Source organism: Eumetopias jubatus, unplaced genomic scaffold (genome assembly GCF_037043125.1).
Source record: "Eumetopias jubatus isolate StellerSeaLion01/CBP00866 unplaced genomic scaffold, mEumJub1_p1.0 scaffold_8, whole genome shotgun sequence".
Lineage (NCBI taxonomy): Eukaryota > Metazoa > Chordata > Mammalia > Carnivora > Otariidae > Eumetopias > Eumetopias jubatus.
The window spans coordinates 80,016,427-80,040,872 of NW_028274814.1; the positions used below are offsets into that span (position 1 = coordinate 80,016,427).

A 24,446-nucleotide genomic window follows, 5' to 3' on the forward strand; every position below is an offset into this window, starting at 1 on the left:
ATTTTGCTAAAGCTCCTTTGACAAGACTGACAAATCTAACTAACAGGGGAGGTAGGTGGTTGGAATAGAAGCTTCTGATGGGATGGAAGTTCTGAGGGATCTGATTTGACGATCCTCTTTGCTGGACTTTAAGATGGTAACAAGGAATAGAGAATTGGGAATTAACAAATGAGCCCCCAGAGTAGGGCCTAGAGAAAGGGAAAAGCTCCAACAGGGCAGGATCAAGGCCTGCTTCAGCTGAAGAGGTGCATAAGGGCATATGATGCAAGTCAAGCTCTTGATGCTCCAAAGAGAATGTTGTTTTTCCACCATAATGTTCTTAACATTAATCTCTAACTGGCCTAGTTTTATATATGATGCTAGAGAAACACCCTTTCTCTAACAAGTAACAAGCCTGCCAAGATAAAGAATAACACACCGTTCTTTTGAGTATTTCTTTAATATTACATTTAAATAGTCTCTTTAAATACAGCATTATCACAATGTAAAGGACCTAAAAGGCAAAAAAAAAAAAAAAAAAAAAATTCCTTTCAGAGAACCAGACAAGCTTTGGATTCACATTGAAAATACTACCTGTATACAGTATGTGAGAAAGGAAACTGGAAAATAATGAGTTGCAATAATAAGAGATTTCTTTTATCTAGGCCTAGACTGAGCGGGACCGAAGCCATCTGCTCCTGATCACAGGAGGCCTAGGCTTAGCTTTTCTAGCAACCATGAGCCAGAATTCTGTCCAGCTCAGGTAGCACCAGAAACGAGATGGACTAGGTTGTAGAAAAGGCTGTTTGCTTGACAAGACGATTAATGCTCAATGTTAATATTCAGCATTAAAAAACTTGGGATCAGCAGGAGTCAGAATTGTTGAGTTAGTGGAGGGATGGACTTGGATTAAGAAACTGGTTTTTTCAGATATCGCTTCTTGGCCTTTTGGCTAAGATCAAGTGAAGAAACTAGTTTTTCAGAAAAACCAAATTATCTTGGGGGTTGGCAGTCATTTTGACAATTAGATTCAGATTCTTGGTTTGATCCCAAAGGCTAAAGTGTCTCTTATTGAGCAGCTGGAATCCACCTCCTAGGTGAGGCTGGAGCCTTCCTAAGGAGGGAATGTGTAGAGCCCACCCTCCCCTTCCAACACAAACTTTCAGGAAGGTTCTTCTCCAGAGTCAACTTTGCAGTGAAGCTTCAGTCTCGTATTCAAGGGGCCGGCCGAAGGTGGGAGAGTGGTGTTCAGCTTGGGAGAGTGTCAAGATCTCAGGTACTTAAGACTGTCTGTTTTGTGAGGCCAGAGGATGGGGGGGGGGGGGACAAGGTCCCGTACTTAAGAACTCCCCTCCAAATGTAAAACCAAGCAAAACCGGAATGAACAGGAGAGGCAGACTGGGTTAAAAGATGTATCTGTTGAAGTACAAGGCCTCGCAGGCTCAGGTGAGAGATATGGTAGGTGAACTGCTGCCGGGACCTACATAAAGGGTGCTTTAACGACCCCCGAGAAAAGGCTTGGTGAGCAAGGTAAGTGGAAAGAGTTCTCTCCCCCACCAAAACCAAAGAGGGTTTTCCCTTGTTCTTTGCTGGTTAATAAACCATACCAGAAGTGAAGCATGATGTAAAGGGTGCTAGAGAAGAGTGTTTTGCTCCCTCCTGCCTCCAAAGGGAGGCAGAGAGAACCGTTAATAAAAAGAATTCCATGGTGTTCAGTGGAGCACATCCTGGAACGTAAGCTGGACATAAGAGCAGGAACCGTGTCCCCCCACAGAGGTAAGAGCTGAATTTGAGCCCCAATTTATAGATCTCAAAGGTTATATTCGGAACTTGAATTCTTTGGAACCTGGGAGCTGCATTTAAGAATTAGTTAGGCTTCCAATTTTTACATATCAAGATGGAGGGATGCAATTAACATTTGCAGTTCTTGGGGCCGGTGGGGGGGGGAGGGAGGGAAACCTGTGTGGACAGGAACAGTGTAAGAACTCTCCAACGCTGTATATCCAAGGACCACGAGGGTGGATACAGAAAAAAAGAACAAAAACTAGTCAGTGACTTTAGATTACCACATCCTATGTTCCTTTAAAGCTCAAACCTCCCAGAGTGGGAGAAAAACCTGGGTGAAAAAGCAAGCGTGGTGCAAATAAAGTCTTCTTTCCAGACAGCAGCCTGTCCCTGCTGCCTCTTTTGGACAGTTACTGCTCCATGTACGCCTCCCACAGCCTAAAGCCGCCCGACAGAGCCAGCGTTAGACACAGACAGAAGACCCTGGCTCTTTAGGCCACATCCCCAGCCAATCTAGCTTTTTCTTCAAGGGAAAAGGAAGGAGGGGGGAAAAAAGATAAATAGACAAGTCTAACCCTAGTACCTAAGAACACATGAAAGAAATAATTCAAGTTACAGACCAGGAATCCCCAGTGTGGGGAACAGGTCAGAGAACACTAAACATGTCAAATATTAACTTATTTACCAAATAGGGGGGCCAGGGAAGGCAGGTTAAATTTTGATAAATCCCGGAGGTTTCCTACAGAAGCAGAGACCCTTCTATCCACTCCCCTCTGGATGTGACCAGATGATATTCCAGCTGATGACGATACACCAAAGTGGGATATCAGGGTGACTGATGAGAAAATGAGCTCGTGCCCCACCTGGAGCTCAGGGAAGGAGAAGGGGCTTTGCCATGCTGTTCAAATTACTGTGTTCTGGTCCCTACATAAAGAATAGCTGCTTGAATTACCCAGCTTCTCCTGTGAGATCCGCATTCTTTGTTCCAGTGGCCCAGAAAGCTCAGTATTCAGCACTGTGCAGCCTCTGCCCCAAGACTCTTCCCAGATCAAGCTGGGACTGGTCTCCTTGGTTCCGTTTACCCTTAGAAAATACTTTTACAAACAATTCTTTCCCACCCATCCCCCCCAAGACCCCGATAAAATAACATGGGGGTAGCAGCTGCTTCTACAGTTTTGTTTTGAAATGGTGTTAGATAAAATAAGGGAATAAATAGAGAATGGGTAAGAGGCAGAATCTCCGTCCCCGCGTCACACTGCCAGAGGGAGTTCTAGGGAAGAATCTTCAGGGGGCCTGTCCTCACTCTGCTGTGAGCCTTTCTCCACCACACAGCCCTCTTCGTTGTCCGTGCGGAAGGGGAGGCTCGAGGGGGACCACGAGGGGCGGAAGTCTTCATTCTCAGGCTCCTCAGGGCTACAAGCTTCCGGCACTAGCGCTTCTAGAGTGGACGTTTTCCCCACTTCCGATTTACACAGGGCAGCTGGGTCTGTGGGGCTACAAGCCACCAGTGAGGTAACAGGGAGAGAGAAGACATTCAGATCCTTCTCCTTGGGGAAAGAGGGTGGGACTTCTTCGGTACTGGGCTCTCCTTTCACCCCCAGCACGGGCCTCTGCTCCACCTGATAATAGACCAGGGGCCCGCTGTTCAAGTAGGACGGGCTGTTCACTGCTGAGGCGCTGGGGTGGTCCGAGTTCTCGGCAAAACACAGGACCGAGGAGCCGGGGGGCAGCTGGGCCTGGATGAGAATGGGGGCGGTCAGGCCGGGGCACAGCTCTTCGGGAACAGCCAGGGGCTCCTCCAGGATGCACACGCCCAGGCTCTCTATGCTGGAGTCCAGGCTGGCGCTAGAGCCACTGGAATCTTCCTCTGCCTTGAGCCGCTCCAGTTCCTCCGCGCTCTGCAGGTGCATCACTGCCGTCTCGTTCTCAGCGAGGAACTCCTGAAAGTCCTGTGTCTCCGAGCCCTGGGCTCCCGTCAGGCTGCAGCTGGCCGTGGGGGAGGGCTCCTCGTCTGGGGCCGGTGGGCGGCTCACCTGCCGCTTGCTCTCCAGCTCCAGCTTCATGATGGTGTGGAGGTAATGAGTCCGGACCCGGATCGGATTAAACTCAATGCGCCCAGCCATGTTCCCACAGCCATCCCGTGAACAGCCGCATGGGAAGGACATGCGATCCACCTGAGGAGAGGACAAGAAGGTTGAGGGAAGATGAGAGCATCAGATTTCAGGACGGGGCTAGGAGACAGGAGCTGGCAAACACGGGCGGCGGGGATTTGAGGTCTTCTTCAAAGAGGAACCACCGGGAACAAATGGAACGAACAGCGCGACCTAACAGCGCCAGGTGGTAGTTATCAGACCGCCTGCATTTCGGTTCCAGCACAGCCGCTGAGTAGCAGTGTGCCCTCAGGAAGGGCCTCGATCTCAGGGGCCCCTGGGCAGGGCAGTCACTTAAGCATCCGACTCTTGGTTTAGGCTCAGGCCATGGTCTCAGGGTTGTGGGATCAAGCCCTGCAGCAGGCTCTGCACTCAGCGCAGAGTCTTCTTGTCCCTCTCCCTCCCCTGCTGCCCCTCCCCCTGCTTGTGTTCTCTTTCTCTCAAATAAAATCTTAAAATAAAAAAAAAGAAGGTCCTTTCTCTCTCCAGGGCTTTGTTTCCTCTTACAAATAAAATGCAGCCAAAAAATCATGTTAAAGGGCCTTTCCAGTTAAAAAGTCCAGAGATACCTCTCTGAATGCTGACAGTTCTCAGAGTAGAAGAAATTTTTGTGCCTCAGAGACTTTTCCAGAACTTACCTAGTTTATTGAGAAAACAAAGGCTGAGGCCCAAGCCTACTGCCTTCTGTAATGACAGGGAAAGGAAGTAGAAGATCTAGCTGGTCCAAAGCAATGTATCTTAGTTTCCTAGGGAAACTAAGTGACAGTGCCTTAGTTTTGCTAGGGTGCGATTAATCATGGCCAGCTTTTCACCACCTGCTTCATTTTCCCCTGACGGTTGACCAGTTTAGGTCTGGAGCAGTTACTATGATAAAACTAACTTACAGACCAGGAACATCTAGGAAGGAAATTCTGCCTCCGTATCTCCCTTTTGGACCCCAAAAAGGAAAGAAGCCCACATATGCCAAAAATAAAAAATATAAGCAAATATGTATATACAAATACACAATGTCTTCCTATGGTAACAACTTCTAGAACTCTCCATTCCAGTTCTTAGGAGCAGTCCAATTCCTAGGACTATTCTCAGGACTGTATAACAGACTGATTCATTATGGGACTTCAGTCTGAAAAGCAGTATTTGGCCAGATCTGCTACAGCTATTACCTACCTAAAAATAAGAAAGAAAAGGTTCATTAGGATACATTCAACCACAAAGACTCGGTATACAAGTTCCAAATAAATTTCATCCTTTGGCATGGTACTGCTGTTTTCAATGGAGATATGCCTGCTAAACTGTCCCTTGTAGGTTAGGGGATGATGTCTTCCATCTTTCAAGACAGTGGACTTAAAGCTCTGCCAGGCCAAGTCCGATCCTGAATTATAAGAAGCCGAGAATTATTTTGAGTTACAGAACTGCAGTAGAGGTCCTGTGAGTGCAAGGTAAAATCTAAAGGCCTCAGCTCATCTCTCTGCTTCCTTTGAGCTCATAAAATCAGTCAATAATCAAGGAACATTTACTAATGTTAAACTTATCAACCCATGTTCTCCCATTTGCTGATAGCTGCTTCTTATCACTTCTAAGGTGAGAAACACAGGAAAGGTAATTCCTACCTCCCCAGCCTAGGAATCCTGCCGTGCTTTGTGTTTTTCCTTGGTGGAGGAGGGCAGTGGAACCAGGGAGTGTTCCCAGTCATGGGGAATGCACCCACGGATGATGGGCAGTCTCCCGTGTTCCTTGGTACCCACATCACATCCCCCGGCCTCTAGAGTAGATCTACCATCTCAGGCCAACTTGGACTGACCTGGCATTTAATCCCAGCCTGACTACAGGCACATGCTTCTGGGTCACAATACAGGCGACAGTCACAACCACACTCTTCCCGTGACAGGCGGATGGCTCGAAGTTCTTGCTTCTCTTCAGCATCAATGCGGTGGACCCCCGAAGCCCTCAGCAAGGCTCGTCGCCGTTTGGTGGGCAGGGGCTGCAGGAAGAAGTAATCATCCACCTCCACGTTTTCCACATCAATATCTTCATCTGAAACATCATCCAGGGTCAGGCCATCGGCCTCCACCGACTCCACTGTCCCATTCTTGGTCAGCTGCCAGGAGACAGGAAGGAGAGGTTAGCCTCGAGTATTCTCAGCATGCACCTCCTGACACGGCACCTAGAGCAGCAGAGCCCAGCTGAACTCTGCGATGAGGGCAAGATCCAGGCTGCTTGTAGCACACGTAGCTGATGAGCACTGTACATGTGGCTAGTGCAGAGCAGAAGGGGACCTTTTTAATTTTATTTTGTTTTAATGAAGTATAAGTAGCCACATGTGGCTAGTCGCTCCCACACTGGATAGTTGAAGAGAATAAATCTAGAGCAGGAAGGCGGGAAGGCTTACGTAGCTCTAACACCTCCCTGTCAACACAGGGGCTATCACCTTCCAGATCAAAGTTTCTGAAAGCCCGTGTCTCATCTTCCCTCCTAGAAGACAGACATACCCTCCATCCCCAGACCTGTGTCCCGTAACTTCAGCTAACTTGCCTTCTAACACAGGGAGGAGGAGGTCTATCAATGGCTGCACGTTCCTTGGATGTACAGATAAACTTGCAAAACACCCTTCCTTCTGTACCCCAAAGGACCCCAAACCACATTCTGGGAAGAAGAGTACACTAAAGTGCAGTACAAGGCTACCAGGTCTTTGTCAATGAACCTGAATCCCCACAGTGTGAAGAATTATCTGCATACACAAGAAGAGCTTCATTTCACTGGGAGGAGAAGAAAATGACCAAATTTTTTAACGGCTATCAAAGAGAGCCCTCACTTCCAACCCATAGCCTAGAATATATTCGTTCTCCTTTCTAATTCTTTTTCTTTGATTTCAAAGAAAAGCTGTCTGTGAAGTTGGGTGGCATATATAATACTGAGGTACTATCTATGGGCAGAAATCTGGGTTCTCTGGGCTAAGAAGGACAGAGAACCAGGAAAAGGAGTCTTCGTGGAAGGACAGGCTGAAGACAATCTGGCTGAATGAGTTTTTGAAAACTCACTGGAGAATTCAAGGAAAGAAAATGAGACTTCGTGATTCCCAGAGCTCTGGAAGCTACTAGGAGGATGAAAGCTAAGCTCCTGGAGGCGCTGGTTTATTTCATCAGACCCAGCCACAGATTAGTGCTAGTAAAGGAACAACTCCTGGGAGAGAGATGATGCAACAGATTCAGGCTAATCAGCTCCACACCTGTTTTGTTTGTTTGTGGGAAGGTGGGAGAGAAGAGGCGACAAATACGGTGGTGCTTCTGGGCGTTTCCTGGTCTGTTGTTTATGTACCAGGCGGACTCATGATGAGGGGCCCTTCTGCCGACCTTGGGACTGCTCCTGCCTGTTTTGCCGGGGATGGCCCCCTCCTAAGCACCCTCCCTCCTGCTGTCCTCTCAAGGGAAAGAGATCAGAGATGCAATAGGAAGAAACCCACACAGATGTAAGAGTTTCGCATAACATGATAGAGGTGGCATTTCAAATCAAGTGAGAAAAAGAGTCCTCTGGTCATTAAATGATACTGGGATAACTGGATATTCTTCTGAAAAATAAATCAGTAAAGTTAGATTCCCAAGTCATACTACCCATAATAATGAATTCCGTGTGAATAAAAGGCCAAAATTAAAAAAAAAATAATGAAAGTATTAGAAAAAGTATAGGTCATTAAAGCTACAGAGCACCAGGAGCTTTCCTGGGGAGGGTTGGGGGGGGGCAGCCTAAAAAGGAAAATAAGTATTAGATGGCACATGGGAGATGGGAAAGATGTATTTCTTAGATCAACAGCCTCCCCTGTAGAGTACTAAAGATAGGAAACATTTCTAAGAAAAGAGAAAACTGGACCCGGGGAGGGCAAAGTAAGGGTTTTCTCTTGACACAGAAAGATGTATTAGTTGTTACTAATGCCGCTGTTCACTAAATCGGCTACTAAGTGGGAGTCCTATGTCAGCCTTGAGGCTGCCTAGCTGTCCCTAGACCTCTGACAAGGGAGGCCACAGAACAGGATGGAATGGTGCTTTGACAGGTTTATCCCTCTACCAGATCTAGGAAAGAGATTTCTTCTAGGCAAAGGAGGAGAAGCCTTCACTGTAAATGATGAGAACAGTGTTTATTTCCCCTGCTGTTGCTATAGCAGCAGGAAGGTGATAGGTCAGTGACGGAATTCCTCAGACACAAGAAAGGGACGCCTCAATGTCATTCCAGTTAGAAAAACAGGTGGAAGGCTCTGGGGCTAGGCTGCGGGAAGGAGACATAGCTGTCAGACGGAGAAAGGAGATGCCGTTAGTCCACATCCTCTGCCCTCAGTTCTCCAGCCACAGCACATTTTGGTGTGGCCCGTTAGGATTTCACCCACAACCCTGGAAATAATGCAGCTTTGGGCCCACAAGAAACTTGGCCAGGCCGAAAGCAGTGTTCTCCAAATCTGGAACTAGGAACTCAGGGAGGTTGCGGGGTGCGGGGGGGGGGGGGGGGGAGGGCGGATTTCTGTGGCCTGGTAGAAAGTATGGTTGTGGCATGCCAAGCAGTGCCGAGAGCAAATGGGTAGCCGTAAAGAGCCATCCTGGTAGAGATGGGTCGTCTCGCAGCCCCACTCTCCTCCTAAACTTGGAAGAGCTGGTGTGGCATCAGATGGCGGGCCCAGTACCACCCAAACCGAAAGAGCTATTTGGTAATGCTGCTGTTTACACCCAAAAGACCACCACCTAGAGGTGACGGGGGTTACGGAAACAGAGGGGTCTATCGGAGAAAACCTGTTCTGTGCACGGGGACAATAGACAGTCATGTGACAAGAAACTGAAACAGTGTGCCTCCTCAGGTTCCAAGGGTGGCGGACTTGAATGTCTTCAGGTATTCGCACCTTAAACTTTTAAAAAATTTGCTGAGGTGGCGAGGGTAGGGAATTCTAGGGAAGCCATTTTGCTCTCTTGTGTAGACTCCCCACCAGAGACAAAAAGAATGGTGTCTCAGACTGAGATGTGATTCCAAACCTGAGGCTTCTCACTTCTCGCCGGAATCTCTACATGCCAAGGACAGCAGTCAAAAAGAACAAATAAATCATCAGGAGCCCAGGACGGGTTCCCACTTTATCTTGGCACAGAGTTAAGTACCCAGACCCCAGACCCCTTAGGCACCTTCATCTTCTTGGCATGGAGTTTCTCCTCCTTCAGGTGCTCACGAAGAATCTCCCGATGGTTCACCTCCTGCTCTTGAGCAAACTCACAGAGCGTGTAGCTGCGTACGGAGTTATGGCGCTGGGCCATGCCCAGCGAGCTCCCACCCTGGCTGGGCACACTGGTAAAACCCTGGCGCCGGGCGAAGTAGTACACGGTCACCTGGTCAAAGCGTACATTCTTCCTCCGCAACTGCTTCTGCCGCTTGAGGATGGATGTGGCTGAGAAGGAGCACAGAGCGGTTTTACCAACCCCGAAACGGCCAGCCTGGGGCCCTCGTTCTTTCTCGACTCTTGTCCAACGCGCTCTCTGTACCTCGAGACCCTGCTATCTTCCCATCATCCACGCACAGCCGGGAGGGACCCTGAACATCGGCTGGTCCGTACCACTGCCTCCAGACCGACTCCACCCAGACGGATGACCACAAGAGCTAATTGGAGACATCAGCTGGGAAGAGGCTCTCTAGGTGATCTTGATAACAATCTATATGGCTTCACTGTCCAATACGACAACTACTAGCCACATGTGGCAATTTAAAATAATAATTCAAAATAAAATGTAAAATTCAGCTCCTCAGTTACACCAATCGCATTTCAAATGCTCATAGCTACATATGGCTAATGGCTACCATACCGGGCAGTGCAGATATAGAACATTTCTATCATAGCAGAAAATTCTACTGGACAGTGTTATCTATAGCCGGGGTGCTGTACTGCCTCTTTAAAGGGCCAGACAGTAAATACTTCAGGCCCTGCTGGCCATGAGGCCTCTGCTGCAACTACTCAACTCTGCCACCGAAGCCTGAAAGCAATTACAGTGTGTGTGGCGGTGTGCCGATAAAACTTTATTTACAAAAATGGGCAGTGGGCCAGATCTGGTCCCTAGGCAACTTCTGATCTACAGAATCAGAAGTTCTTTCCAAGAAATTAATGGAGCCATTAGAATTAAGAAATCCGGAGCTGCCCCAGTTGTCCAGGCTGCATGTACGTCCTTCCAGAGCTACACCTGTGTGGGACTCTGGTGGGTAAGGGGAGAATCCTGGACTTCTTCTTCAGTTTAATTCAGCCCATTCTGGGGACCTATAAACCACAGCATAGGAAAAATCAGCTAGAATAAGTCAGACCTAAGTCTATCGCTCTATTAGAGCAATAAAGTCCTCCAAAGAGCGAGGTTGGGCCAAGAGTGGAAAAGCCCCCAGGCGGAGAGAAGCTGTCTCAAGGACCGCAATGGGCTCTGCCACTCAGAGGACGTGGGCGGAGGCAGGGGGCGGAGGGGCTCACTCACGCGTGAAGCTGGCAGCTGTAGGAGGATTGAGGCTGTCACAGCTGTCAGCACTGTCACTGCTGGAGATCTCATCATCTGAGTTGGAAACTGAGGAGCCCACATCCACATCATCAAACTTCCTCTTGAGACTCGAGCCCGTGAATGCATCCATTGGTTTCAAAGGGGTTTCCTTGGGGAGCCCACCACGTTGGCCCCAAAGCCCCTGCTCACCACCAGTTAGCCAGGTACATTAGGATTCTGCCCAGAGGAAAAGGAGGAATCAGCATTCCTGTCCTGAGCCAGACCCCTCCCGAGTCTATACGCACAGCTCTCCAAATGAAGAAAGTCCCTGAGCTAGCGCTGATGTCTGGTCTCGCGAGACTCGGTCATTTCTCTACTTACTCTGGCCAACGTTCTCCCACTTTTACTTCCCTTCAGCCCCTCCAGTCTCAGTCGCTCGCAGAATAATGAGATGAGTAACAGTGGCACCTTTCGGAGCAGAGTGAAGGCCTCTGGCTCCGAGCCAGCTGGGCTCTGGGTTTCATTAGCCCGGGGATAACGGCAGCTCTCCTGTGCTCACGCAGGAGCGCTCTCCAAGGGGCCCGCAGGAGGGACTGGGGACCACAGGCAGAATTAGGCTGTGCCTAAACCTACACTAGATCCAATTATTTTTCCTAGTGAAAATTTAGCCTGGCTTTTCCCAAAGTGTATATACTAAATCAACTAGTTCCATGGATATTAATAGCTTTACATGGAAATAGGACCGCTGTGTCCAAATAGCTTAGAAAAGTGCTTATGAGAGGACAGCTTGGAGGCTTTAAACATGCTAATGAGCATGGCGAAGGGTGAGAGCAAGAGCAAACATAGCGCAGGGGTCCCCACACCCGATTATGAAGCCTTTGTTTCCAGAGTGTCTCAAGGGGGCAAGTGATTCTTGGAACGCACTTTGGGAAATACTGCTCTAGGATCTAAGGTTCAGAGTATATCAGAAGCCACGGAAACAATTTATCCAGATCTTCACAAGGGCGACCTTTCTCGCCAGGCTCCTAGAAAGATCAAATGTGGTTCTAAAGAATGGACTGAAGATTAGACTCTGTGCTGCCTTCAAAACCCAGAATCTTTTCCCATCTCAAAGAGCTCTGTAAAATAGGGCTCAGCTGACCTGTCATCAACCCGTGTGCGAGGAAAACCTAGATTCACCATCTTAGCCCTCCGTAAAGAAGCCGGCAAGGGGAAAACAAATAGCAAAAGAAGTGACAGTTGACTGGTGTCGTCAATATGGCAGGCAGTGCTTTCAACACGTCACGCACACACAAGAGTCTGGGAGAGTCCATTTCCCAGGGACAAATCTTTCTCCTTCTCCACCTTTGGACTTAAGTTCCCAAGAAGATGAAATCTGCTTGACAGAAATGCTGTCAGAGGCGGAGCCACATGTGATGATATGAAGCCTCCCTGCTTTGCCTCAGTAATGCCAGAATCTCCGCAGACTATGATCTCACTAGTTGCTAATTATGCAGCAGGAATAACAACACTGCCCAGAAAGACAGGGCTGCATTACTGCACAGCAGCTGCCCAGAATATACTGGGGTGTCAAGAGATGCCTGCTACAGAGCTGGTTTGCTGGACTGTGTCTCTCGGAAGCAATTTGCCTGCTCTTGGGTCAGCTCTACAGAGTCAACCAGACCTAGTAAGTATTTGAGGGAAGATATTTCCTGATCTATCCATCCAGATCTCATCAAGAGTCTACATTCGAGTCACAAGATGTACCTAAGAACCCTCAGCCATCGTGGGTCTCAGACAAGCATATTCCTGAAATAAATTTGGCCAGGGAGGGGGAAAAAAAAAATCAAGTACTTGAAAAGAATTGTAATTAAATTTAAAAAGGAACCCAAAGGGTCAATTCCGTTCTTCAGGTTACTGATCTTACCATTAGAGGTCACATTCCTAGGACGTATTAAGAATGGAGAGAGCCAAGGACCTTTTAATGGGGTAAGATTTCAGCTGGGTTTAAAGATACCTCTTCACTAACAAATTTCTCATTCCATTCGATGATGGGGGTCAGTAGTCTTTACAATTGAGAACTTACGTGGGTGGGATAAAAAAAGAGAGAGAATACTGCTGACCACCGCATTGAATTTTTCCTACCCGCTTAAAAAAGGCCTTAGAAACCACATGAAAACTCAAACTGAGCTGAAAATCTGCTTTCTCAGAAAGGGCCCAAGTCCAGCTTCAGTTTTAACTGAGATGTCCAGTGTTGCTACCGAGAAAGTGGCTTTTTCCTCGGGCTGGAAGCGCACAGCGCTTCATGACTGGAGGCAAATGTGCAGTCCTGCTCTTTCCTCCAGCGTCCCTTTGCTTCCAGTGGTGTGGCTTCCCTTTCAATATTTCTCTTTAAGCCCTGCATGAGGTTGGGTTTGGTCCAAAATCATCTTTATTATTAAAATTCTGTCTTAACCCAGCTGCCCTCAGGGGTATCACTTCTTCTGGTGCAGCAAGGATTGCTGGCTGCTCCATTCTCCTTCGCCCTTTTCTCTGTGTCTTCCCCACTTCCACTCCTGGAATAGTGGCTTCTGGGCAATGATAAGAGGGAGGTACGAAAGGGGGGGGGGGAAGAAAGAGGAAAAGAAAAGATGTGAAACCTAGGAGAAAGGTATTTTCCTTACAATGCCAGAAAATCATCTGAACCCATTGGCTATATAGGTAAGTAATGTGCATACTGACTGAGCTCTCCTCGCCCTACCCAGGATCTGTCTGCATCACTTTCTCTGACATTCATTCCTCTCTCTATATATAATCCATCGATTCTGTCCTCACAACCAGTATAAATTTAAATTTCAACCCAGCCTTCCTTGTCCAACTCTGGTGTGAACTAGACTTGTCAGAAAAAGATACTCATTGGGCACCAACAACAAACCTCCCATCCACTTCCACAGTGGCCTGAAGAGAACTTTCTTTGCAACAGAAACAACTAGAATAGGTCCCCCACTTTCCAGTTCACCCCATCAACCTCTCTTCAAACCACAATTCGAAATCAGTCATTCCCACCTCCCTCAACCATTCATTGGCAGAGGATCAATGCCTGTGTTCAAGAGAAACACTTGTGAGTTATACTCCAAGCACTTAAACCCATACAGAAATAATGAAGGTGAGACTGGAAATGCAGGCCGTAACTGACAGCTAACTGTCAAAATGACCAACTCAAACAGCAAATGCTTTTGGAGAAAATAATGCAAACCCCTATAAAAGCTTTTTAATGCCAGCGAAATGAAAGGTCAGCTGACACTTTCTGGCTACATGCCTTATGGTCTCTTCTCAAGTGTTTCTAGCGGAAGGTTTCCCAAAGGTGTATGAAATCAGGCGCACCCACAGTATACAGAAGACACGAGGCTAGCACCGAATACAGATCTATAGCGGATGTGCATCTTAGTGCTAGATCTAAGCCTTTTCGGGCCTGGAGGATTCCTATTACAACCTCCCAAAAAACAAAACAAAATAAAAAATACAGCTTATGTGGGACTAGCAAAAGAGGGACTGCCCAGAAAAAAAACCCTGTGGATTCAAAATGTATTTGCAAAGTTTGGGTAATGAAAGCCTCTCTCTTAATTGAGTATAAAATAATAAGACAAGGTATATCTCACAGGAGAAAGCCTCTTCACTCCACTGGAACCCAGCCTTCTGCTAAAGGTCAAGCGACCAAACTCTCTGGTAAGACTGTCGGGGTTACCTTCTGTAGCTGGGTTAGAGGAAGAAGGCAGCCTTCCTGCTCAGTGTCTGGATAAACCTGAGTGAGATGATCTGACCTGTTTCTCCTTTTACAAGATATTGCAGTTGATTCTCAAATACTACGAATTTCATGTATCCATGTGTCCTTGTGATTACCAGGATCATGAACTTAGAAAGTGCTTGAGTGCAAACATACTGTTTAAACTAGGTATTTTAAGGAAGCCCTCTAACCCTCACTCCGTTTTCTGTTTTTTTACGCATATTCGCTAACACACGGTTCGAATTTGGCTTTCCATGTCTGAGCTACCGTGGAAGGGAGGACACAAGATCTTTGTGGGAGACCGGGAACGTGATGCTGCAGGAACCATTAACTCTCAAGGATATCCAGTCATTTGTAACTCTGGCACACACCAACATCCTCCTGGCTTTGGAGATTAGCAAGATGTAAAGTCAGAAAAGAAAATGAAAATCTGAATCAACTATGGCTTTACCTTTAACTGAAAACTGCAGGCCAAGAGGACACTGTGTCTCTTGGGGAGAACTTCTAACATTTCATGTTGAAGAAAGGTTTGTGTGTCACACTGCCCCTCTAACCCCTTTCAAAGGCTAAATCAAGACCATGGCACTAAGAGGGATGGATGGCAGGCAGCTGCGTGTTTGGGCCTGTGAAAAATGATCAAGCTAGCAGCCAGGGCAAGTGATGCTTTCGTTTTCTCCCACAACGCCAGAAAAATAGGAGACATCAGGAACCTGAGCTGAAAGGACATGAAGGCATCAGTTCCCTTTAATGGACACCCCTGCTGAACCCTCCAGCTCCCGGCCCATGTCTCTGATTCCTGCTAACCTTCCCGCTCATTCCAGTCGTCTGCAGCCCCTGCCCAGCCTTCCTCATCCCTTCCTGCCTGCTACTCACAAATTCCCAACCACTCCTCCCACATTTTCCTCTATCCGCCCTCCCCTTCCCTCACTTCCCTCCATCCTACATCATCTCCACTCCATTCCGAACTCAACCCTCATCCGCAACCCTGCCAGCTTCCAAGCCGCCCATCGGTCTCCCCCAAGCTGCCCCCGCAGTCCGGGCCCGCGTCCTCCGTGCCCCTAGCTCCCACGCCTCTCCCGACTCTTTCCCTTCCCGGCGGCGCCCTGGCTCCCCGCCCCCCGACCGCTCCCGTCCGAGCCTCCCTCATTTCTGACCCCTCCATCCGCGCTGCTCTGGGTTGACCACTCCTCCACAGCCGCCCGAGGGCCGATCCCGAGAAAGGACGAGGCGGCACCCTCCGCCCCGCACCCCCAGGCCCATTACCGGCCCCGCCGCAGCTGCCTCCTCCCGTGATGATCTCTGCCGCCCCCGCTGCCGCCGCCGCCGCCGCCCTAGCCCGGGTGGGAAGGAGAGACGAGATAGCGAGTCCCGGGCCCGCGGCGACGGTCGGGGAGTTCCCAGGGCGGCAGGGCTGGGAAGGGAGGGCGGGTGGGCAGGTCGGCCGGCAGGCGGCGGAGGGCGGGCGGCTCCAGCAACTCGGGCGCCCCCGGTAGCAGACGCCCAGAACCGCCCCGGCTCCGGCTAACAATAGGCTCCGGCCGCAGCGCTCTGACTCTTATAGGCGCCGGCACGTCCTGACCGAGCCCCGGGGCAGGCTGGGAAATGGAGTCTACGAGCCAGCACCACGCCCGCGGCATGCCGGGAATTGGAGGCGGCGACCGGCGCAGAGCCGAAAGTCGTCTGCAGACGGGCTCTGGAGGCGGGGTCTCTGCTGCAGTGGAACCTGGGAAAGCGAGTTTGGCGCCGCTGCAGCCCTTTGAACAGGAAGGGGGACAGCCTCAGCCACAGATCTTCAATGACTAAAAGAATCAGCCTCTAAAACTCCCCTTTTCCTTGCTCTAGGACCACACTCCCATGCCTAAAGAACATAATCCCCCTTATGCTCGCCCACGGGAGCTTAGTCCTAAGCAGCATGACATGCTGCAGCCTGCCCAAGGTATAGAGAAGAAAATACAATGTATTGAGTTACCGTGATACGTATTGACTGGTTGATGTGTTTCCTATCAAAAATAGTCTTACATGATCTCTGATCTTCACAACTTTGCAACTCATTTTTAAGATGGGATAAACGAAGACTCAGAAGTCAGAAGTTATATGGCATTTGTCAAGGACACCCAGCCTCGGCTTCCGGTCTCACTCAGAATACGAGTATCTGTCTCTTCTTTGACCTATAAGACCCTACCACATATAGGTAGGTACATCCCCTCTCCGTACTACCCTCACCATCCCCCATCCTGTCATCCGTCTTGTTTCCTGCTACTTTTCACCTCCTGTACTCCGTTTTAACTACATTGGCCCATTGACCTCCTTGCAGTTCCTTCAACGATCGAGCTCTCACCTCAGGGCCTTTTCCCTAGCAGGCCACATACGTACTCCAACACTTAATTATTTGCTCAAATGTCCCCGTATCAGACTTTCCTTAACGATTTTTCTAAAATGATGCTTCCCCTTAGTCTCTATCCCTTTGGCTTATATTTCTTCTTAGCATTTACCACCTGATGTATATTTTCAGTCTTCTCTCACTTGACTAAATTCCATGACAACAAGGAATTGCTTTGTTTACTGTATCATGAGCATCCCGTACAAAGCCTGATATTTGACATTTAGGAACTCACGAGATATTTACTGGATATTGATTGGATGGATGGCAGGACTTAAACTCAGGTTAGGCTGGTTCCATAGCCTAGTGTACTTTTCACTGCAACCAAGAACTATGGAGCCAGATCTGCTGGCTACCAAGCCATCTCAGTTTATGAACTGAGAAGTTGGCTAACTTGGACAAAATGCCAAAGATTCCAGTCCTCTCACCTAGGTGACATCAGAGGCTCCACGAGGCCAGGAAACAACAGTGCGAGATGAAAAAGCAGATCACGAGAAAGCAGTCCTTAGCGTACCATGCACTGATCATCTCCCTATCTGCTGAAATTTAGGTATGATATAACATGTAATCCAGAGCCAGATTGCCTGAATACAAACCCGTCCCTCCACTCAGTTGTAGTATGACCCTTGGCAAGGTATGTGACTTCCCTGTGCCTTAGCTTCCTCATCTGCAAAATGGGGAGGACAGTATGTATCTCATAGGGTTTCATGAAGATTAAATAGTTAATATAGTATGTTTACAATATAGTCAGTGCTATGTAAATGTTCATGATTCTGTCTTTCCTGGACACACAGATAACAAAAAGAGAAAGCCCCAGACCACTCTATAGAATCAGTGAGCAGAATTATAAAATAATAGCCAAAAGGCCATGTTGGTTAGGCTAAAAAAGTGTCTCATACGCCTACGCATCCACAGTTTGAGTCATAGAAATTCATCAGGGTACCATCAGCCTCAATGCCCACGATTTGTAGGTTAATGACACCAAATTAGAAGATAGCCAAACCAAAGTTAGCACACCCTTTGAAAACACAGTAGAATCCAATTTGGCAATAAGCTCTGTTTCAGTCAGGAGATCACCTGGACCTGTAACAAACATCACAACTACATTTCACAGTCACTTATTCACCATATTTCATTGTCTTAGTAGAATCACTAGATAAGTAATGGTGCCAGTTTGCCCATAATTGCAATTCTGCCCCCTGCCTAAGCAGAGCCTATAGAGGGCAAATGACCAGGAAGCTCAATGCAGATTAGAAACTACAAAAACAAAGTGAAAAGAAATCCTAATAGCCTTTGATGTCTAAATCTCAATGTTATTGCTTTGTTCCAAACCACACTGTAACATATGTATGAACCAGCTCAGAATACACAAATCACGAATGGGTGGTTTGCTTTTGGGACAAAAATGTCAAAGCAGAACAGGAAGAAAAGACATGAAAACCAAAGGCCAGATTTCATGTCTTGGGCAGCCTACAAATCTGTCTTGCAGTTATGTCTCTACATATAGAGGTGATTTTGTAATCCTAAAAATTTTACTGAGCAATTGGATAAGGGTACTAAATACAAAATTGTGTTTTATACTCAATATCCTTTTTAATCTCCCAAACAATCGTATGAATTAAATATGATCTCCTTTTTAAGATGAGAAAGTTGAGGTTTAAGAGAATATTTTGTCCAAGGTCACATCCAGGAAGAGCAAGATTTGAACAGAGGCTTATCTGACACCAAAGTATATACTGTATCAACTATTCTTTACCACCAAAACAAGAATACACGGGGGGGGGGAGGGGTTGAAAATTAATAGGTCAGAGGATACTATGTGCTAAACTTCTGAGAGAAAAAGAGTTAACCTGTAGATTTAGCCCTGAGGTTGACGTTACTTTACTAACTTACATTTAATTATAATCCAAATCTAGAGAGGTAGGCACCTCTTTGTGACTGGTTGCACAACAAAAAGAGACTTTTTTTGTATGCACAAATCTGGGGAAAAGTGCCACAGCAATTTAAAGGCACAAACAATGAAGAAGCTGTATGCTTCAGGAAGATTTCAAAAAGGACACACACAAATTGATCTATATATGTGCACAATACACACCCTATTTAAAAAAGCGAAATAACAATCAGGTTTAAGGGGGTTGAGTGCAGGGGTGAGTTTAGCGAGGGCAAGCTTACTAAGCCTAAAGGAAGTGAATGGAAGTCTGAAGCAAAGTTTTAAAGATGTGTAGAGAAAGATAAATAAAAAATCAGTCATTAGAGTTCGGGAAAAAAACAGGAATCTGTAGCAATTAAAATGAGGACTATTGGAACACCTGGGTGGCTCAGTCGGTTGGGCATCTGCTTTCGGCTCAGGTCGTGGTCCCGGGGTCCTGGGATTGAGCCCCGCATCGGGCTCCCTGCTCAGTGGGAAGCCTGCTTCTCCCTCTCCCTCTGCTGCTCCCCCTGTTTCTGCTCTCTTTCTCTGTCAAATAAATAAATAAAATCTTAAAGAAAAAACAAACAAAAAAAACCTTTAAAAAAACTAAAAAAATAAAATGAGGAATGTTTACCTCATCTTACACAACTATATGAAAACACAGATTCCATAAGAGAGACTGGTTAGTACTCATGCCCCCAAAGAGCCCATACAGTACAAAATAGTACAATAATGTAAGTACAAGTGTTTTTTAAATAGCAAGTTTCCTTATAATTTACATTAATCCAGTTGAAAATTTAAATTCATATAGAACTTTTAAACCTCTGAATTTGAGAATGCAAATGCTAGACTTAGGTACAGTTTGTTAATTAGGCCTGTGTTCGTAAGAAATAACACAGAGGAGATCTAGAAGGGAAAAGGAAAGATGAAGAAAAAGAGGAAGTGGAAATAGAGAGATGTTTAAGATCAAAGGTAAAATACAAGGTCATTAAACGAAGCAAGAAGGAGAAATAAAATATTAACAAGTCAGAAAAAAAAAACAGATGCTGATGTCATATAGGGCATCTTTTTTCCATTCCATTTTGCAGTGGTAGTAAATGCTTCCTCATTTAAAACTTAGAGCTTGTATAATGAAGCAAAAATTTAACCACAAACGAAAAATAAATATTCTAGCTTTAGGGAAAGCTGTAGCCTACAACTGAGAACATAGATCATTTTTAGGAGAAGCAGAAGAATGATGCAGGATACTCTGTATGAATTTGTACATAAATGATGCAGCTAGGTGGGGCATTTGTGCCATTCCTGTTGAGATTGGAGTTCTCATAACAGACCAGTAGAGGCCACAAACAGATCAAATTCCTACAGAGGAATCACCCACAGCCAAAGAAGCAGAACAATTCAGTAAAATGATAAAACGGCTCAACTTCAGCTCTCCGATCAAGCTATCTGGAATTGTTAGGTATTGGCTAGAGAAAAAAACTACAGTGAAGAGGGATAAATTCAGTCTTGACTTCAAATATTTGTACCCCAAATCTGTGTTACTTTCAAAACCAAACGCTGAAACTTCCTTCAATCCTTCACAGTCGTTTAAAAGACAGTCCCAATCTCTGCAGCAACCCTGTCCAAAAGATTTGCTGAGGGGCGCCTGGGTGGCTCAGTCAGTTGGGTGTCTGCCTCCGCCTCAGGTCATGATCCCAGGGTCCTGGGATTGAACCTCGCATCAGGCTCCTTGCTCAGCGGGGAGCCTGCTTCTCCTTCTGCCTGCTGCTCCCCCTGCTTGTGCGCGCTCTGCCAAATAAAATCTTAAAAAAAAAAAAAAAAAGACTTGCTGAGAATACTTGGGGGCAAAGATTTTCAGAACACTCCTCCATTAGGCATAAATCAGAAAGGACCAGTTCCATTTTGCCAAGCCTTCTTCACTCACCAAGCTTCCCCATGCTCCTTCAGCCCAGTGATGAGATCACACTCTACCCCTCACAGCATACCTAGTGCCTGACTGTGCCTGACGTTCAGGAATCAGAGTATCTGCCCCCTCATGTGGACCTTTCTCCGGTCTCTCAGGTTCTGGTTGTCCTGTATTTGATGTACTGTACTCTCTTTCCAGGCACTATGACTATTTCCATTCCCCCTCCCTTTAAATAGCTTCCTGAATAAATCATTTATGTGTGTAAACATTCTTACTAGGCCATAATATTGGACAATCTTATTATTTAATAGCCGTATTTCTGTAATGACTACTACTTAATCTCTGGAGTCCTGCGATGACCTATGCCCCCCTTTTATTTCCCAATAACTCCCTTTTAACTATTAAGTCTTTATATAGCTGATTCTTCTAGATAGAACCTACCCCTTCAAGGGAACAGTACACACAATACTCAAATAGGAGCCTACTCCACTTCTCAGGAGGGTCTAAATCTAACCGTTCTCCCTCTCAAATACCCTCACTCTAATAAAACCATTTAACTATCTACTCAGTTTAAATATCAACTGGCAGGGCGCCTGGGTGGCTCAGTCGTTAAGCGTCTGCCTTCAGCTCAGGTCATGATCTCAGGGTCCTGGGATCGCGCCCCGTGTCGGGCGCCCTGCTCAGCGGGAGGCCTGCTTCTCCCTCTCCCACTCCCCCTGCTTGTGTTGCCTCTCTTGCTGTCTGTCAAAACATAAATAAAATCCTTAAAAATAAATAAAATAAAAAATAAATATCAACTGGCACATTGTTAAAAAGATAAAATCCAGTAAATCTTACTTCTAGGAATGTATCTTAGAGGCACATGCAAAAAACTTATGAAGATGCACTTTCAAATGCACTTAACCTAAACATCTATAGGGAATGGCCATCTTTAAAAAGTGATGTAGAACTATAAATTCTAATAACAGAAAGATGTTCAAGATGTTAAATACAAAAAGCAAATTGCAGACCATTAGTGTAACATGAGCCTGAGTATTTGTGTGTGAGAAAGGGAGGGAGGGAGAGGGATGGGGGGTACTCTGCAATGCTTCTCTCTTTAGAGTGGGACTAGGAGGTAAGAAGAAAAAGTTATACCCCTCTTTATTGTTTGAATTTATCATTTTGTATATTATTTTGATAATAAAAAAGCTAGTTTAAAATTTTCATTGAATTGAAAGGATCAATAATAGTAATAGATGTGATTCTTAAAAGCAAGTTGAATAATTGCCATGTTCTATCACTATACCAATTCTTACCAATTGTATAGCATTGGTACTATACTTTTTGGAGCTAAAGAAAGCCTCAACAATCTTTCTGGTTAATTTAGGATCTGTGATTGCGAACTTGTATAAATTCATTTCTTTTTGAAAAAGATTTATTTATTTGAGGGAGAGAGAGAGAGAGAGAATGTGCACAAGCGGGGGTGGGCAGGGGCAGGAGAGAGAGAGAATCTCAAGCAGACTCCCTGCCGAGCATGGAGCCCAATGCTGATGCTGGGCTCGATCTCACGACCCTGAGATCATGACCTGAGCCAAAATCAAGAGTTGGACGCCCAACTTCCTGAGCCATGCAGGTGCCCCTATAATTTCTAAATATTATATATATATTTTTTTCTATAATAAATTTGAAGACTACTCTGAAAAAACTCTAATCCTAAGCAAATTAGTAACTATAATTTGTGGTAAATATATTAAAAAGATTTCTATATATCATTTGCAGTAAAGAGTCACAGATTCAGAAGGGACCTTAAAGTCTATCTAGTCCAACCCTCCCAGCCTAATATTCAGACAGAATAATAAAAAAACAAAAACAACCAAAACCAAAAAACTAATAGCAGCCTGCTAAAGAGAGAATTAACTTCTCCGAAACTGAGAACAGTCCCAGGAACTTAATACAACCAGAAATGCCCCTCTTCTGAAACAGGGACATCTGGCAATCAATACTTTCATTTAAGAAGTATTTTGGCCTAATAATGTCACATTACCCAGGTCAGTTTTTAAAAGTCACTTGACTTCACTCTCCAGTTTCAAAGTCTTCAATTTGTTTCAAACCAAAAGAAATCAGACCATGTTGTGGGTTGATTTTAATGAACAAAATTCTCTGTATAAAAACATTTAAACTTTATCAAATGCTTTAAAAACACACACGCACAGCTCCAAATCCATTACAGAATCTTTGAACATTATCTTTTTTCACCTCAACATAATGTGTAAAGGGATTTCTGGATAAAACTCTACATGTGAAAAAAGACAACCCATAGTCTTACACGTTTGCACACGCACGCACACACACGCACAGACACACACACCCTTGAAGAACTAAAATAAATGGGAAGAGTGTGACTGGGCTAGGAATGAATTTCTCATGAAGCTTATATAAAAGAACACTACATGAGTAAAAGAACTTCCTCTACCAAGGAAAGACGCAGAGAGGGGAAAGAGAAAGCAGGGGCTAGCCAAACTCATGAATAAATAGTTTGAGAAGCTCATTCAAGAACAGTGAATTTGGGGAGTTCCAGATGACCCCTCATTTTCACCACTTCAGTCTGTGAATCTGATAACTGATGATGCTTCAAAAGCACGTATGTTCTCGGTTTCTGTAGCTCTTGATTCGTTCGTCATTATTTAGGTGTGGTTTGTTCCTGACAGTGGTTGCTTCCTCAGTTGTCACGTGGTGTTGCGTCCTATCCGCTGGCAGAGCCACGGTCAGAGACGGCAGCAAGCACAGGGTATTGCAAGGGCGGCATCGTGGCTGGCGGTTAAAATGAGCCAGATTGCCCAGGTTTGGATTTCAGCAACACTGCTTTCTAGCTGCCTGTCGCCCAGCAAGCTCCTTAGCCACTCTGTGTCTCCATGTCCTCACCTTCATTAGGGATCATTATTACCTACTTCATAGAGGATTATTAAAGAGGAGTTAAACAAGGTAATCCACTTAAAGAATTTATCACACTATGAGGCACAAGTAAATGCTCAGTAAATGTTAGCTAAAATTACGATTAGTCTTGGTATTACAGGGCGACCAAAAGAAAAATTCTATTCTACCTCTCTGTATTTCTCCTCTTTGGTGAGGTTTTCAGGGGCCGACTGTGGCAAAATCCAGTATGTATGATGCAAAAGAGACTGAGGATCTAGTCTTAGGAATACAGATGTTCATTTTTATATTAGAAAAAAATTACATGGCTCCATATCACAAACTTTAACATCTTTCCATGAAACATCACACAATTCTCATCATCATTATACCCTACAAACACCCTAAATGGTGTGGAGTTTCTAATGATACTCAACGACAACAGGGTCCATAAATTTTAACTAAGAAACCACAGCTGCAGAAATGCATGTTGGGCAATAATCTGTGTGTGCCACAAGAGCTTGGGCCAACAGATGGCTGGGATTCTGCCTCCATGGCCTGGACTCCCCCACACACAGTCAGATGGGTCAGGTTCCTGCAGACCTTCCAATCTCCATTAGTGAGCGACTCCCTTTGAGAGGGAAGCTTCCAAGGGGTGAAGGAGGCAGCGGCCACTGAAGATGGAATGCCCGGCACCTACTTCAGTATGATATGATAGCTGTCACTGGTTTCTGCTGTAAAAAAAAAAAGGAGAGAGAGAGAGAATAATCTTTAGTCACCTCTAAAATACAGTAGGAGAAAAAAAAGAACAAAAGATGGTAAGGATCTTTTGAGAAGGGAAAAAAAAACCCAGCAGGACAAAGCGCAACATATTTATTACCACAAAATACTTACAATAAATATGCATTATAAAAACAACATGCCTTCATTTCCTCATTTGTCCAGGGAAGGTGGGAGAGAATGGCAGAGTCATCAGTTACACTTTGTCTATTCTGATAATGGCAAGAAGCCAATTCATACAAAGAAACAATCTCCAAAGATATCACTTTCTCTGCCTCAAATATGGTGGTTGATATTTTCCCTCTCTCCTCAGAGAAGTAAATCATGAAAAAAAAAATCTCTTAAACTCCTTACAGAGAGGCATCTGTCCTACTATTTTATTACCTTTCATTGTGTCCAGAATAAAACAGGCTTCTTCTTGAAAGTTCTGTATCATCTGAGAAAAGC

General features: G+C 45.8%; 2 protein-coding genes across 11 annotated transcripts in view; both read right to left on the reverse strand.

Moving 5' to 3' along the window:
• Positions 1–433: 433 nt before the first annotated feature.
• On the reverse strand, positions 434–15,570 carry CSRNP2 (cysteine and serine rich nuclear protein 2). 3 transcript variants are annotated; one of them, XM_028125487.2, is made up of 5 exons: positions 15,396–15,570; positions 10,391–10,627; positions 9,068–9,327; positions 5,716–6,012; positions 434–3,938 (listed from the first exon to the last, which is right to left on the reverse strand). In XM_028125487.2, the coding sequence occupies exons 2-5, from the start codon at positions 10,539–10,541 to the stop codon at positions 3,015–3,017; spliced, it is 1,632 nt and encodes a 543-aa protein (XP_027981288.1). In that variant the 5' UTR covers positions 10,542–10,627; positions 15,396–15,570; the 3' UTR covers positions 434–3,014. The 3 variants fall into 3 exon arrangements, with proteins under 3 accessions (XP_027981288.1, XP_027981290.1, XP_027981291.1); XM_028125489.2 differs by lacking the exon at positions 15,396–15,570 and adding an exon at positions 15,287–15,383; XM_028125490.2 differs by lacking the exon at positions 15,396–15,570 and adding an exon at positions 14,584–15,031.
• Positions 15,571–22,439: 6,869 nt separating this feature from the next.
• Positions 22,440–24,446, reverse strand: part of TFCP2 (transcription factor CP2) — a 57,920-nt gene continuing 55,913 nt past the window's right edge. For 5 of the 8 annotated variants that reach the window (XM_028125622.2, XM_028125620.2, XM_028125619.2 and 2 more), the window contains 2 exons: positions 24,384–24,435; positions 22,440–23,953 (listed from right to left, as the gene is read on the reverse strand). In XM_028125622.2, coding sequence (XP_027981423.1) covers positions 23,916–23,953; positions 24,384–24,435 — 90 coding nt within the window. In that variant the 3' untranslated portion in view covers positions 22,440–23,915. The remainder of the gene's footprint in view (positions 23,954–24,383; positions 24,436–24,446) is intronic. The other 3 variants (XM_028125621.2, XM_028125624.2, XM_028125618.2) reach the window with 1 other exon arrangement.

Bases quoted from the DNA above. Each gene is read 5' to 3' on its own strand.
- CSRNP2 (XM_028125487.2), bottom strand. From the start codon at position 10,541: ATGGATGCATTCACGGGCTCGAGTCTCAAGAGGAAGTTTGATGATGTG. The intron at 9,328-10,390 runs GTGAGTGAGCCC...GCTCCTTCTCAG, and splicing joins TACAGCTGCCAGCTTCACGC to CCACATCCATCCTCAAGCGG. The intron at 3,939-5,715 runs GTCAGTCCAAGT...TCCTCTCCTCAG, and splicing joins AGGCTGGGATTAAATGCCAG to GTGGATCGCATGTCCTTCCC.